This window comes from Epinephelus lanceolatus, chromosome 6 (genome assembly GCF_041903045.1).
Source record: "Epinephelus lanceolatus isolate andai-2023 chromosome 6, ASM4190304v1, whole genome shotgun sequence".
NCBI lineage: Eukaryota > Metazoa > Chordata > Actinopteri > Perciformes > Serranidae > Epinephelus > Epinephelus lanceolatus.
The window spans coordinates 16064283-16080625 of NC_135739.1; the positions used below are offsets into that span (position 1 = coordinate 16064283).

At 43.2% G+C, this 16343-nt stretch overlaps 1 protein-coding gene and 1 long non-coding RNA gene across 3 annotated transcripts; one reads left to right on the forward strand and one right to left on the reverse strand.

The window, feature by feature from the left end:
• Positions 1-9579: 9579 nt before the first annotated feature.
• Positions 9580-14510, reverse strand: LOC117253317 (uncharacterized). Its single transcript, XR_013491710.1, has 3 exons — positions 14372-14510; positions 10112-10271; positions 9580-10032 (listed from the first exon to the last, which is right to left on the reverse strand). It is a non-coding gene; the product is annotated as an uncharacterized LOC117253317 (long non-coding RNA).
• Positions 12500-15213, forward strand: LOC117253311 (cytochrome P450 2J2-like). 2 transcript variants are annotated; one of them, XM_078168699.1, is made up of 7 exons: positions 12532-12661; positions 12740-12900; positions 13129-13299; positions 13534-13675; positions 13921-14108; positions 14189-14330; positions 14820-15211. In XM_078168699.1, the coding sequence occupies exons 2-7, from the start codon at positions 12850-12852 to the stop codon at positions 15014-15016; spliced, it is 891 nt and encodes a 296-aa protein (XP_078024825.1). In that variant the 5' UTR covers positions 12532-12661; positions 12740-12849; the 3' UTR covers positions 15017-15211. The 2 variants fall into 2 exon arrangements, with proteins under 2 accessions (XP_078024826.1, XP_078024825.1); XM_078168700.1 differs by lacking the exon at positions 12740-12900 and having other exon boundaries at positions 12500-12661; positions 14820-15213.
• The last annotated feature ends 1130 nt before the right edge of the window (positions 15214-16343 follow it).

A 16343-nucleotide genomic window follows, 5' to 3' on the forward strand; every position in this document is an offset into this window, starting at 1 on the left:
AACAATGACACTCTTCATCACTGACATAAAAATTACTACTACAAAAAAAATAATTCACTGAAAGATGAAACAGCTGTGATTGACTCATTTGTATGTGTGTGTGTTGTTTATTTTTTAAATAACTCATATGATGTTATAAGCAGCTGGTCCCCAGGTATTTTCACATGATCTAATCTGGCCCCCATTCAAAAAAGACTGGACACCACTAGCCTAGGCCAACAAGGGCCTTATGTAATCTGGTCCAGATTAGGGGAAAGGCTGTGGGGAGGAGTCAGGTCTGGGGCTGCATTCAATAACACTGCTCATGATGACACTAAATTACCCTGCAATAGGGTAGCACCACCTGTAGTTCCAGATGAAGGCCAAGTTTGAAGATGAGTGTTGTCCGAGGAAGAGCACTGGAAATAGGGGGTAAGGAAGTAAGAAAGGGGCCATTGCCCACCCACTTTACGCCCTTGGCTCACATTTGTTAGAGGGTCTTCTAGTACAAGCCAACACTGATTTAGACTTTTGTGGGTGACCAAAAATTACTTTTAACTTTCATGAACCGAAAACACGGAAGTTGCGACAGCTACAAATACAGCTACGCATATACTCTGTGAATCTAGGGTAACGCCTAAGCCTATGTTACCAAACTTAAAGGGAAATTTCGGTTTATTTCAACCCGTCTCCTATCGTCCTAAATTTGTGTCAAGTGACTAGTCACATAGAAATAATAGTTAGCATGTTAGCCGTTAGCCTAGATACAGCCGTAGCGTCAGACCTGTTAAAACGTAAGTGAACGGGCATCCCTTCAAGTGCAAAGTTAGTCCACTAAACAAGCTTTTTTTCCACAAGGACCGCCTCATATCGTTAGGATAAATGTCAGAGAACATATAGAAAATGACATGTAAACGTGTTGTCTTACCTTACCAGTGTGGTGCCATGTTTGTTTACCATTTAGCTAAGGCTGCAACAGGTCCCATTCCTTGCAACAGAGGTATTCTTCTTCTGTGGGCATTGGGGTACAGCATTCACAGGTAACGTTACACCACCAATCTCCAGAGCTACACAGCCTTGCAGCAGCCTTTCCTCCTCTCTCTCTCTCTCCTCCTCCGTTCTTCAATTTCACAGTGTATTCTGGCTCAAATAAATAAGGGCGGCCATAAAACTCTGCAAAATCAAATTCCTCCTCCACAAAGTCGAAAGTCTGGCAAAAAGTCAGCCATTATTCTTTAAATCTTTCATAAAATAAATGAATGAACTTTTCAGGCTACTGTCCGGTTCTGCCTTGCGGCTGTTGCTGCTTGTTCTCGCGATATTTCGACCGCGCTTTGGGAAGCAGAGGTAAATGGTAAACACACGTAAGGTAAGACAACAACTAGACCTCCTAAATGTGGAATGTTAGTATGTAGGCTTTCCACATCGAGAGTCGATGGCCGCCTTTATTTATTTGAGCCAGAATACACTGACGAAGAGCTTCGTGAAACTGAAGAACGGAGGAGGAGAGAGAGAGAGGCACAACAGGTAGAGGATGAGAGAGGAGGAATGGCTGCTGCAAGGCTGTGTAGCTCTGGAGATTGGTTGTGTAACATTACCTGTGAATGCTGTACCCCAATGCCCACAGAAGAGGAATGCCTCTGTTGCAAGGAATGGGACTGGTTGCAGCCTCAGCTAAATGGTAAACAACAAACATGGCAGCACACCGGTAAGGTAAGACAACACGTTTACATGTCATTTTCTATATGTTCTCTGACATTTATCCTAACGATATGAGGTGGTCTTTGTGGAAAAAAAGCTTGTTTAGTGGACTAACTTTGCACTTGAAGGTATGCCCGTTCACTTACGTTTTAACAGGTCTGACGCTACGGCTGTATCTAGGCTAACGGCTAACATGCTAACTATTATTTCTATGTGACTAGTCACTTGAAACAAATTTAGGACGATAGGAGACGGGTTGAAATAAACCGAAATTTCCCTTTAAGTTGTCACCATGGTAGCAACCTGTCAACAAATGGCACCCACCTGTCACTCAAAGCAGCCACATCCATAATTTTGCTTAACTCTAAGCCTCAATAACATTTAAACGGGAGATGTATAAAAATTAAATTCCTGTACAGTTGTAAATGGGGAAATTAGTGATAGAGACCAAAGCTATTTTTTGTACCAGCCTGTAAACATGTTTATTTCTGCTTCAAAGTTGGGGGTCTATGAGGTTTGACTCGGCATTGGAGAAACCCTCAAGTGGCATTTTGAGGAACTGTAGTTTTAGGCACTTCCCATTGGCTTCATTTTTTAGTCCCAGAGGTTGCAGCCTGATCAGAACCACACAGGCACTGATTAACACTATTTGATATCCATTTCACTGATATGCAGAGGGCAGAGTCCATGAAACCCACAAGCCTCTGCTGTGATGCCAAGAGCCAATGTCATCAAGCTTCTCCCTCACAGAGGGGCACTGTGTAATATTGGCTCCAGGCAAGAGAACAGCTTTTTATCTCACATGAGGAGCAAGTAAAAAACAGGTTTCAGTTTTACAGATTTGAGCCCTTGTTTTCAGGATGGATTCAGTCTTTTCTGTCATTGGATCTTATGTTTACTGGTATGTCAGAAGTCTGCTGTGTTGTGTGACTATCAGAACCAAATTAGTCACTGAGAGGAGAAAGCAGGGCTCTGTCTGACACGCTGAGTCCAAGAATGAAACATGAAGCCATTACTGCAGTTTTGGGGGTATTTATTCTAACCCTTTCAATAAACATACATTTTATGCAGATGGACTGAATGGACTAGACTGTGATGGAGAAATAGCCTTTGCGGTCAACAGAAATATCGGCACCCTACCTCACCCTGTCTCTGTACCAAGCAAACAGATTCACAGGCAGGTGCAGGTGATATTCATTTGGCAATCAATCAGCCTCACACACATAACTCCACCCACACACATAACTCCGCCCACATACACACACAGCCACACCCATTACCCCAGGTGACGAGTGAGAAACACATCCCTGCCTCTACATTCTGGCCCCTAATTATTATAACATAATAATTACTGAACAATAGAAGCAGCACAGAAAAATTCAATGCAAAATACATCAAATCAAATAAGTTGATCATTACATTTTTTCCCTTTTTTTTGCAAATATAAGAATAGTTTGTTTTCAATGTCCTTGGATGAGCAGGTTCTTCACACGTCTTCAAGTATCCCTAGGCCAGAGGTTCCAGAACTTTCGGAGCCTAGACAGAGTGTAGTATGTGTCAAAAATCATATTCAAAGTCAAGTCATGTAAAAACAAGTCATGTCAACAAGTAATCCTATCAGGTGTCCTCGGCCTCCTGAAGCACACACATCTTGGTGACAGGCCTGTCCAGACAGCTTGTCCTGGTCTTGATCTTGGCTTGTTGAACGAGTCCTCTTTTATCTTGGACAACTTTGACAACTCTCCCCATAATCCAAGAGTTGCGGGGTGCAGAATCATCCACAACAAGCACAGTGTCTCCTGGAACAAAGTTGCGCTTGATCTTGTTCCATTTTTGGCGCTCCTGAAGCTGCGGTAAGTATTCCTTTGTCCATCTTTTCCAGAACAGGTTGGACATATACTGTATTTGTTTCCATCTACGCACAGCATACAAGTCGTCCTTTTGGAAAACACCAGGTGGAAGAGATGGCTGACCCTTGAGGAGGAGAAGATGGTTGGGAGTCAGAGCCTCTAGGTCATTAGGATCTGCAGATGCTTTTGTTATTGGTCTGCTAATGAGAATAGCTTCAATTTCGCACAGCCTGAAGACGGCCGTCTTCATCCAGAGTTTGTACTCTCAAGGTAGAGTTGAGGACTTTCCTGATTGAACGAATTAATCTCTCCCAGGCTCCCCCATGATGGAAACCACTTGGAGGATTAAACCTCCACTTTATTCCTTTCTGTAGGAGTTCATCTTGGATCTGAGTCTGATTCCACTGTTCCAAAGATCTTTTCAACTCTCTATCAGTGCCGACAAAGTTGGTTCCATTGTCTGAGCAGAGTTCCTTGACTTGGCCTCGTCTTGCTATGTAGCGACGTAGGGTGTTGATGAAGGAATCAGTCTCCAATGACACAGCTACTTCGATATGCACAGCCCTTAGAGCTAAGCAGGTGAATATCACTCCATATCTTTTCACCTTTGATCTTCCACGTTTCACCTCAAATGGACCAAAACAATCAACCCCCACTAAGGTGAATGGTGGTTCATCCGGAGAAATCCTGTTAAGTGGCAAATCTGCCATCTGTTGGCTGGCTGGCACTGCCAGAACCCGTCGGCAGACAACACACTTGGCCGAGATTTTTCGTATGGCTACACTGGCCCCAGTAATCCAGTATTTCTGGCGTAGCCTTGCCAACATGTGGGTTCTTCCACCGTGGCTGACTTCTGCGTGTATGTGTCTTAGAATGAGGTCTGAAATATGTAGGTCTTTGGCCAATATGACTGGATGCTTTGATTCTTCAGGCATTGCTGCCCTACTGAGCCTCCCACCGACTCTCAAGATGCCATTATCAAGTACTGGGTGTAGTTTGTATATGTGACTTGTCTGTTTCACAGTCTGATTCTTTAGGAGGCTGGACACCTCCTCTGGGAATCTTTTCCGTCTGCAAGATCCAATTATCTCCAACTCCGCCTCTCTTAACTCCTCCACAGTGAGAGAAACATGAAAAGAGTCTCTGACACTCTGCAGCTCTTTGCTCAGAACATCCTTCTGCTCCCTCTCATCTGTCTTTAAGTGTGACAGAAGCGCCTTGACCTCTTTCCTCTTCTTCCAGAGACTCAAGAGTCTGTTTTTGAATCTTAAGACCCAACCTATCACTCTTTTCAGACGGATCCAAGATGAGGTACGGTCAATCAGTTGAGACACTGAGTCAACTTCTTCTTTGGCTGAAACAGCATTAGCAACAATGCTGATTTTGACCTCAGGATCATCTAGCTCTGATAGTTCTTCTGAACGGTCTGGGTTTGTAGGCCACTGCTCCTCTGATAGTAGCAGAAATTGTGGGCCACTCATCCACTGTTCATCCTTGAGGAACGACTTCACTCCAAGTCCTCTGGAAGCAAGATCTGCTGGATTGGACAAGGTGCTCACATATCTCCACTGAGCTGCATGAGACGCTTTAAGGATCTCTGAGACCCTGTTGGCCACAAATGTTCTAAATCTGGAGGTCTCATTCTTGACGTACTTTAGCACTGAGGTGCTATCAGTCCAAAAGACAGAGTCAAGCAATGGCATCTGCAGCTCCCTTCTCCACAATATGTCCATACATGCTGCAACTACTGCTGCTGTTAGCTCCAGTCTGGGAATGGTAATTGGTTTTAAGGGAACCACCCTAGACTTTCCCATGACAAGGGTGCTGCACGGCTTTCCATTGGCGTTGCACAGCAGCAGGTAGGTAGGTAGCTGTTCCATAACCCACCTCACTTGCATCTGAAAAATGATGTAATTGGGCAGAAGCTACAGTGCCAAAGTCCGCAGGCTTGAAACATCTGCTGACCTTGAAATCCCCCCCCCCCCCGTTAATCATTAGGTTCGTTCGAGATGAGCCAGTCCTGCGCAGATTCGATCACCGGCGAACGGCGCACAATGCATGCCGGTTAGTTTTGTGTCCGACTTCATCCCGACTTGCTCTGACGTATTACAAAAGTGGACGGCCGCAGTTTTTAGAGCCAGACACTGCAGTTGCTCTCCACCGACTGGCTCTCACCTGTTCTAACAGCTCATTGGTTTAGATGTCGACTCAACAAGATGACGTTTTAGATAAACTACTCATTTTTGTTGTATTTTAGAGGGTGCTACTGCTAGCTCCTCGCTTTAACCGGATGTCATTCGAGGTCTGCCATCTTCTAGGCCGTCCCAAGTCTCTTATAGAGTGCCGAAGTCACGCCCCTTCCGGTGAAGCTCATGGGACCTTAAATCGAAAAAATATGAATGGCAGTGAATGAGGAGAGAAATATTATCTTTTGGTCCCGTTTGAGTTGTGACATGAAATCCAAATATGTTGTTAATGAATTTAAAACATAAATTTTAAGGCCAAGAAAGTCATACTTTGTGGTAAAACTGTTGAGATATAAGCTTTTGAAAAAACGTAATTAGAAAGACTACACAGGAGGCGGTCGCTTATGTGACGTCATAGTTTTCGTTCACTTCCAGCAACTTGGAGTGACTGCAACCTGGCACAAAACGCACAGACATCTTCAATCATAAATCGATTAATCATAAAACAATGGAATTTCAGCGGGGAGGCCAAGCTGCAGGAAGCGAGCGAAAGCTATGACGTCACATATGCGACCTCCTCTGTGTACTCTTGAGCCTTTCTAATTAAAAAGCTTATATCTCAACAGTTTTACCACAAAGTATGACTTTCTTGACCTTAAAATGTATGTTTTAAATTCATTAACAACATATTTAGAATTCATGTCACAACTCAAATGGGAACAAAAGATAATATTGTTCTCCCCATTCACTGCCATTCATATTTTTTCCGATCTAAGGTCCCATGTGCTCTACCGGAAGGGGCGTGACTTCGGCACTCTATTTATGCAGCGAGAAGCTAGCGCTAGGAGCTAGCAGCAAGCTTTAAGCAGCTACGAGCTAGGATCAAGGCTATTCAAGAGAAGGCTGAGACACGGGGTCAAACATGGGGGGATTGCACATGCGCAGTAACATCTGGTCTGCAGTTATTCACTGTCCCCCTCCAGAATCGCAGCTCAAGTTACACTGCGCATGTGCAATCCCCCCATGTTTGACCCCGTGTCTCAGCCTTCTCTTGAATAGCCTTGGCTAGGGGTGCGTCCCAAGTCTCTTATTTTTATAGTGCTACTGCTAGCTCCTCACTTGAACCGGAAGTCGTTCGAAGTCCGCCATCTTCTAGGCCATCCCTTATTTCTCTTATTTGTGCAGCGAGGAGCTAGCGCTAGGAGCTAGCAGCAAGCTTTAAGCAGCTACGAGCTAGGATGGTCGAGAGGTTCCTAAGAGGAAGTCTTTTTCAGCTTGAGGATCTGACATATAAATACCCGCCCTCTACATCTGGCTCATTTGAACGAGATGGCGGAGAAACAGCACAAGTGTACCCGTGCATTCTTTGCAATGAAACGCTGTCATTCACATGCCTACGTGACTACGTAGTAACGTTAATGATATTTCGTGCAAGACTGTCATGTTGAAATTAAGTTTATTTCATTCACAACCTGTTGTGCTGTTCAACAGACTGTCGGTGATGTGTGGCTGTTAAATGTGCAGCTCATGCCCAGAACTACACATGTTGATATAACACCAGGCGCACACACACACGAACACACACACACACACACACACACACACACACACACACACAAACACATTTGCCCATCATTAATTGTCCTGCATGTCATGTGAGTGGAATAATGTTTAATAGCCTGTAGGTAATACTAATTATTAATATTAATTAATATTATTACTTTCATTAATGCTGTTGTAAGCTACTGTCATTACCGTCTGTCCTGCATCTCTCTCTGTCTCTCTCTCTGTGTCTCTCTTTCTGTCTCATTGTGTCATATGGATTACTGTTAATTTATTATGTCGATCTGTTCTGTACAACATCTATTGCACGTCTGTCCGTCCTGGGAGAGGGATCCCTCCTCGTGCTCTTCCTGAGGTTTCTACCATTTTTTCCCCGTTAAAGGGTTTTTTGGGGAGATTTTCCTTATCCGCTGTGAGGGTCCTAAGGACAGAGGGATGTTGTATGCTGTAAAGCCCTGTGAGGCTCTCCTTAAATTACTGCTAGTTAGCTTACCTAGCTGACTTTGCTAGCTGTTTAGCCCCTCCCACCTAGGAAAAAATGTGAGGAGCTAGTGCTAGGAGTGATGAGCGAGCATTGTCGGTTTAAGAGACATGAGGCGTCCTTTCCACTGTAGCGTCACGTGAAGCGACGTCCATTCCTGATGACGGCGGCACAGCTGGATCTGCTGCATAACGGAGCCAGTGTTTGCCATACATCCCAAGTCACATTATATTCGCTGACCAAAGCCGTAACCCCCACCCCCCAATTCAATTTTATTTATAAAGCCCAATATCACAAATCACAGTTTGCCTCACAGGGCTTTACAGCATACGACATCCCTCTGTCCTTTGGACCCTCACAGCGGATAAGGAAAAACCCCTTTAACGGGGAAAAAACAGTAGAAACCTCAGGAAGAGCAACTGAGGAGGGATCCCTCTTCCAGGACGGACAGACGTGCAATAGATGTCGTACAGAACAGATCAACATAATAAATTAACAGTAATCCATATGACACAATGAGACAGAAAGAGAGACACAGAGAGAGAGACTGAGATGCAGGACAGACGGTAATGACAGTAGCTTACAACAACATGAAAGTAATAATATTAATTAATATTAATATTAATATTAATAGGCTAATTAATATTACCTACAAGCTATTAAACATTATTCCACTCACATGACATGCAGGACAATTAATGAGGGGCAAATGTGTGTGTGTGTGTGTGTGTGTGTATGTGTGTGTGTGTGTGTGTGTGTGTGTATGTGTGTGTGTGGTGTTATATCAACACGTGTGGTTCTGGACATGAGCAGCTGCACATTTAACAGCCACACATCACCGACAACGCAACGGGTTGTGAATGAAATAAACTTAATTTCAACATGACAGTCTTGCACGAAATATTGTCAACGTTACTCTTTATAGTCACGTAGGCATGTGAATGACAGCGTTTCATTGCAAAGAATGCATGTAACGGGTACACTTGCGCTGTTTCTCCACCATCTCGTTCAAATGAGCCAGATGTAGAAGGCGGGTATTTATACGTCATGGCCTCAAGCTGAAAAAGACTTCCTCTTAGGAACCTCTCGACCATCCTAGCTCGTAGCTGCTTAAAGCTTGCTGCTAGCTCCTAGCGCTAGCTCCTCGCTGCACAAATAAGAGACTTGGGATGGCCTAGAAGATGGCGGACCTCGGACGACTTCCGGTTCAAGCGAGGAGCTAGTGTGTGTGAGGGCTGTCCCATTGTCAAATCGTCAAGTCAGTGAGTCAGTGAGTGAGCCCTTTATGTCCCCTTACCGTAGATTAGCATCGATGCGGACTTACGGTTAGGAAATTACCCACAGTTCATGGCGTTGTGATGTCAAATACAGGGATTGCCCTCGGAACACCGGAAGTGTTATAAAAAAACCCCCGAAAACACGGTCGGCAAATATGCAAACGGTAACGTTATGGAAGGAGAACAGATAGACAAACAATGAAACGTTACATTAACAAGGATTTAAGATGGTACATAAACACACACTATCTATCTATCTTTCTATCTATCTATCTATATAGATATTCTTTGTGTGTGGAATATATGCTGACAATAACCAATAAATGATCACGCCCAGAGCCACCAGTGTCAACAACATTTTGTAGAGAGGGGGATAAGTGCTGTCCCATTCCTATTTGTAGCATCCGGAGCCCTTTCAGACTCTCACACTCAATCACTTACAGCTGACGTCAGTTAAGTCAGTGAGGGTTCAGGGCTTGAGTCTTCAGGGGCCAGATTGGAATTGGGCCTATAAAATAAGAGACTTGGGACACACCCTTAGCTTTCACTCTCACCTGCTCAAGCGTGCCTGTGGTGTGCAGCAGTGAAATGGGTCCCCGCTGAAACACTTTCCCGCCACGCACATTCCGGATGTTGTTTGGGCTATTCACCAGTATTGCGGTAGGCCTATATGAAAAATTCATATCATAACGAAAATAAATACCGGTTTTCGGTACAAACCGGTATACCACCCAGCCCACTGTCACCCAAATATTTTGACCATTCATAATAAAATAACAGCACTGTAAAATACAAATTAACATTATACCAATACAACTTTTGTTATACATGGAGTGGTCATGATGTTGTGGCAGTTCAACTTAGGACCCAAAATGCAAACACAACCAGGAAACGGGCGATGGTTAAAGGCAGTTTATTGGAAGAAGTGGAGCTGAAGGCTTGAATGAAATGATGGCTGAGGTGAGCAGGGAATGGTGAAGGCTGGCATGGTGAACCTGAGACACAGAACAGAGTGTCAATTGATGTCCAAAAGTACAAAGTGTCAAAAAACTAAAAATTGGCCTTGATAGCTACCACTGAGAAGATGGAACCATCTGCCGGAGTCTGGATGTTTGAGCCGGGGTTTTATTCTGCAGTGGCTTGATTGCAGATGTGGTTCAGGTGTACAGGTTCAGCAGCTGCTGGCAGGAGGAGGGAACCAGGAGGCCATGGCCAGCAAACACACAGAGACAGACTGAAAACAAACATGAGACACTAAGAAGGGCAAACAGGCAACACAAGGGAGAGGCAAAGCTGAAACCCTAATACATGATTAATAGTTAATGTGTAAAACAATATTCCTTCACTTTCCTGATTTCTTATTATTTAATTTTCTTTACCTATTTTTAATGTTAAGTTCATCCATTCAATTTTATTCTTCTTGAAGTGACAGAAGTTCAGAGTCCTGAAACAACTGCTGCTATTAAAGAGGTGAAAAGTAAAAAGCAAAACCAATATGGCCTGTACTGTACAATATTTCACTGATGTTGGGTTCCATGGTTCGAGCAAAACTAGGAAAATAGCTAATCACCAGGGGGAATTTAAGTCAGTTATAGAGGGTCAAGAAAATAGCACTCCTGGTCAATATGATTGCTTCTCCAATTCTCACTAAAATCTTATTTGTGTTGCTTTTTAACCAGATGTTGTGCTTACTCGCTTGTGTGTGACCGTTGTACTCGCCTGCTTGTGTTTATTGTCATACTGACATTTTTGCTGCTGACTTGGTCAATTTGACCTTGAAAATGAGATTCTAAATCTCAGTGAGACTTTAACCTGGTTAAATGAAGTACAGTACAGGCCAAAAGTTTGGACACACCTTCTCATTCAATGCGTTTTCTTTATTTTCATGACTATTTACATTGTAGATTCTCACTGAAGGCATCAAAACTATGAATGAACACATGTGGAGTTATGTACTTAACAAAAAAAGGTGAAATAACTGAAAACATGTTTTATATTCTAGTTTCTTCAAAATAGCCACCCTTTGCTCTGATTACTGCTTTGCACACTCTTGGCATTCTCTCGATGAGCTTCAAGAGGTAGTCACCTGAAATGGTTTTCCAACAGTCTTGAAGGAGTTCCCAGAGGTGTTTAGCACTTGTTGGCCCCTTTGCCTTCACTCTGCGGTCCAGCTCACCCCAAACCATCTCGATTGGGTTCAGGTCCGGTGACTGTGGAGGCCAGGTCATCTGCCGCAGCACTCCATCACTCTCCTTCTTGGTCAAATAGCCCTTACACAGCCTGGAGGTGTGTTTGGGGTCATTGTCCTGTTGAAAAATAAATGATCGTCCAACTAAATGCAAACCGGATGGGATGGCATGTCGCTGCAGGATGCTGTGGTAGCCATGCTGGTTCAGTGTGCCTTCAATTTTGAATAAATCCCCAACAGTGTCACCAGCAAAACACCCCCACACCATCACACCTCCTCCTCCATGCTTCACAGTGGGAACCAGGCATGTGGAATCCATCCGTTCACCTTTTCTGCGTCTCACAAAGACACGGCGGTTGGAACCAAAGATCTCAAATTTGGACTCATCAGACCAAAGCACAGATTTCCACTGGTCTAATGTCCATTCCTTGTGTTTCTTGGCCCAAACAAATCTCTTCTGCTTGTTGCCTCTCCTTAGCAGTGGTTTCCTAGCAGCTATTTGACCATGAAGGCCTGATTCGCGCAGTCTCCTCTTAACAGTTGTTCTAGAGATGGGTCTGCTGCTAGAACTCTGTGTGGCATTCATCTGGTCTCTGATCTGAGCTGCTGTTAACTTGCGATTTCTGAGGCTGGTGACTCGGATGAACTTATCCTCAGAAGCAGAGGTGACTCTTGGTCTTCCTTTCCTGGGTCGGTCCTCATGTGTGCCAGTTTCGTTGTAGCGCTTGATGGTTTTTGCGACTCCACTTGGGGACACATTTAAAGTTTTTGCAATTTTCTGGACTGACTGACCTTCATTTCTTAAAGTAATGATGGCCACTCGTTTTTCTTTAGTTAGCTGATTGGTTCTTGCCATAATATGAATTTTAACAGTTGTCCAATAGGGCTGTCGGCTGTGTATTAACCTGACTTCTGCACAACACAACTGATGGTCCCAACCCCATTGATAAAGCAAGAAATTCCACTAATTAACCCTGATAAGGCACACCTGTGAAGTGGAAACCATTTCAGGTGACTACCTCTTGAAGCTCATCGAGAGAATGCCAAGAGTGTGCAAAGCAGTAATCAGAGCAAAGGGTGGCTATTTTGAAGAAACTAGAATATAAAACATGTTTTCTGTTATTTCACCTTTTTTTGTTAAGTACATAACTCCACATGTGTTCATTCATAGTTTTGATGCCTTCAGTGAGAATCTACAATGTAAATAGTCATGAAAATAAAGAAAACGCACTGAATGAGAAGGTGTGTCCAAACTTTTGGCCTGTACTGTACATATTTCCCATCAGGTCTAGCTCTTAGCAATGGGAACACATGGAAGCAGCAGAGGCATTTTGCACTGTTGACCCTCAAACATTTTGGTTTTGGCAAGAAGTCACTTGAGCCTGTCATCTTGGATGAATTTGCATACTGTGCAAGATACCTCATCAGCTATAAAGGTAAAAAGTGAACGTACAGTATTAAAAATGATATACAATCACAAAGACACATTTTACATTTCCTGTTTCATTGTGGAGGTAAACCATTTAATCCACACACCATCCTCAACAATGCTGTCTCCAGCATCATCTGCTCCGTGGTTTTTGGTCATCGCTTTGAGCACAGTGATGAGAAGTTCATCAAACTGATGAAGTTGTTTAACAAAGGTCTTGAAATTGAAGTCTCCATTTGGGCACAGGTACAACATTTGAAAGCTATTGATAAAGACCAAATGCTGCAATCCTCATTATGAAACACTTCTCTAATAATTAATGCCACTGGCTCTATTTGGGCACAGTTATGTAAAACCTAAGATGCATGAGAGCCACCGTCTAAATACTTTTGAATATTTGGCAGTGACTGTCAAAATAGAAAATCTTTCATGCTTTGTCAATAAGTAATTGTTGCAATCTGCTGTCCTCTGCAGCTTTACAACTCATTCCCTCGACTGATGAGACGTTTGCCAGGGCCACATCAGACAATCCAGAACATCAGCAACAATGTAAAGGACTTCATAAGAGAAGAGCTTAAGCAGCACAGACAGAAGTGGGATCCCTCAGACCAAAGAGACTTCATCGACTGCTACCTGAATGAGATGGTGTGTGTTGAAAAGTAGAAAGAACTGATGTGCACTTTTGCCATGGCCTCTGCCTCACAGCACGTTGGGCCTTATCTTATCTTTTTATTTAAGATACAAGGTCCAACACAGATGACATGCTTTTTGCTTTTGTTTGTTAAGTTACCATTGTAAATGATTACGATGATGCAGATACACTGTTGTTCTAAATTATTTTGCAGCATTTTTACCACATGTATTTGTATATACTTTCAGAATAAGGGGCAGGCTGACAGTACTTTTGATGAGGAAGACCTGGTTATGTCTGTCATTGATCTGTTTGTGGCTGGCACAGAGACCACATCCACCACTCTCCGCTGGGCTTTCCTCTACATGACAAAGTACCCTGAGATCCAGGGTAAGATCACTGACCAAGCCAACAAAGTTCTTTGCTCTTACTCAGTAATGTGTAAATGGGTGACGCCAGAGCAAGTTTTTCCTGTGATCATTTTATAGATGTAAAAAGTACATGTAGATACATCACATAACAACTTTTACTTCACTAATGTGGCAGCACTTCATTGTACTTGATCTCTCCATGTGTCTTTTGCAGCCTGGTGATAAAATACTGTGTCTACTACTGTCTGTTCTCCTGTTGCACAGCAAAGGTTCAGGCTGAGATAGACAGAGTCATTGGACAGTCCAGACAGGTGTCCATGGAAGATTGTCCACACCTGCCCTACACTGTAGCTGTACTCCATGAGGTCCAGAGGATGGGCAACATAGTTCCTCTTAGCGTGCCTCATGTTACCACCAGGGACATCCAGCTGGGAGGATACACAATCCCAAAGGTTGGTTCTCCTATGCAATTTTTATGGCACATCCACTACCATGTTAAGTCTTGAGTTATGATTACGATTCCAACCACCAGGGACTCATAATAATCCCCAATCTGACCTCGGTGCTGTTCAACAAGAATGAATGGAAGACGCCCAACACCTTCAACCCAGGACATTTTCTGAACGAAGAGGGCAAGTTTGTGAAGTCAGCTGCTTTCATCCCTTTCTCTGCTGGTGAGGAGCAACACAATGTCTTGTCTTATTAGTATCTTTACCTGTTTAGACAGGAGCCTGGAGCCTGTCCCAGCATACACTGCCACTCATGGTATTGCTAACACAATGATTGCAGATTGGTCCAAAGGAAGCTCTCATGAGCAAGGCAAAAATAACATATGTCCTTTATTGTCTTGAATACCAGTCACTGATCACTGCAGTGCCATCCCAGCAATACTGGACTTTTGCCCTACAGTGGGCACCAGCAGAGCCGAACATTGGCAATGTTTGACTAATGATTTTGGTGAACTTCTGACCTTTATGTACAGTAGACCTAAAATCAGGACAAAGTTGATAATGGTTAACCAAACACTTGGCAGTTCTACTTCCTATAAATACCTTACAGTATGAGTATATGACTACTACTGTTGTCTTAAACTAGTTTGAACTCTGGGCCAAAACTGTGGCAAAGACATTTTCACTTTATTTTTGTTTGTTTTTCTGTCTCAGGTAAGCGGGTGTGTCTCGGAGAGAACCTGGCTAAGATGGAGCTTTTCCTCTTGTTCACCTCCTTCATGCAGCACTTCACCTTCTCCATGCCTGCTGGGGTGAAGCCTGTGATGGACTATTGCATTGGCATGACTTTAGCACCACATCCATATGAAATCTGCGTAACCTCATGCGAGAGGTTGCAAGAGAAGCTCTGACATAATAAATACTCAAAAAAGCAATGAGCTCTTGTCATCTTGTTACTGTGGCAGGGTTTAGTAAAAACAGCAAAGTGATGCTTGGCTTCAATTATAGATCACATTCGTTTTAGTACTGTATTCAAACTCCTTTACAAAAGTTAAAGTACTTCTCAATGACCCCTGTGACTTACATGCTTATACACATTACATTAAAAAATTAAAACTAATGATTCAATGCAAATTTGGCATTTTGTAGCTGCTCAAGGTGGAGCTAGTTTTAAGCACTTAATTGCTTAGGGGATTGGGAGCCAAAGAGTCATACAATCAATCAGGGGGCTTGTTGGAGAAGACAAAAAGCGTGGGAAAGAAGGAAAGCACTCTTTCTACACTCTTGATATTTCTTTTATGAAATTTCTCTTATCGTTTTGGGGTTTAGTTTGAGAAGTTTTGAGGGAAAATCTCTCTTTGGTGGAACTTCTAAGAACGTATATGAAATGTGACAAGAGGCACCAGCTGGACACTGCTTTCTGTAAGGGGCTACAAGCCTTACCACAAAGCCATTTTGAGTATTTGGCAGGTGTTCACATATTCATCTGTCTATTTCCCTGTTTGTCTGTGGACAGATTTTGTCAACACGTCACCTTAACAGGTCTGAACCTGAGCTCCAAATGACGGTCAAGTTTGAAGATGGGAGTGGTCCATGCAAGGGTGCTGGAAATAAGGGGTTAGGAGGCAGGGATGGGGCCATTGCCCACCCACTCCTAACTCACATTCATTGAAAGGTTTTTTTAGTTCAACCAAACACTGAATAAGAATCTTTTTAAGCGACTAAAAAGATGCTTTTAAGTTTCATGAGCTAAAACACACTGAAAAAGTGACAGCTACCTTCAACTATGGCTATGCTGTGAATCTCGGGTTACTCTACGCCTATTAGTTATCCAATGTTGTTGCCGTGTTAACGACTTGTCAACAGACAGCACCCATCTGTCACTCAAAACCGCCACACCCTTAATTACCTGTAACTTCAAGCCTTAACAACATTTAAATAAGTGATGGATATAAAAATTCAACCTCTGTACAGTTGTCGTAATTGGGAATATTAGCTATAGAAACCAAAAGTGTTTTTTTTCTTCTTTTTTTTTTAACAAGCTGTAAACATGTTTATTTCTGCTATAAAGCTGTGGGTCTTTGAGATAAGACTGGCTTTTAGAGTCAGCCTCAAGTGGCCATTCAAGGAACTGCAGTTTCTGGCACATCCGCATTAGCTTCGTTTTTTAGCCCTGGAGTTTGCATCCAGAACCACACAGATGCCTTTTTCACCACTGCAACCACATTCCCTCTGCAC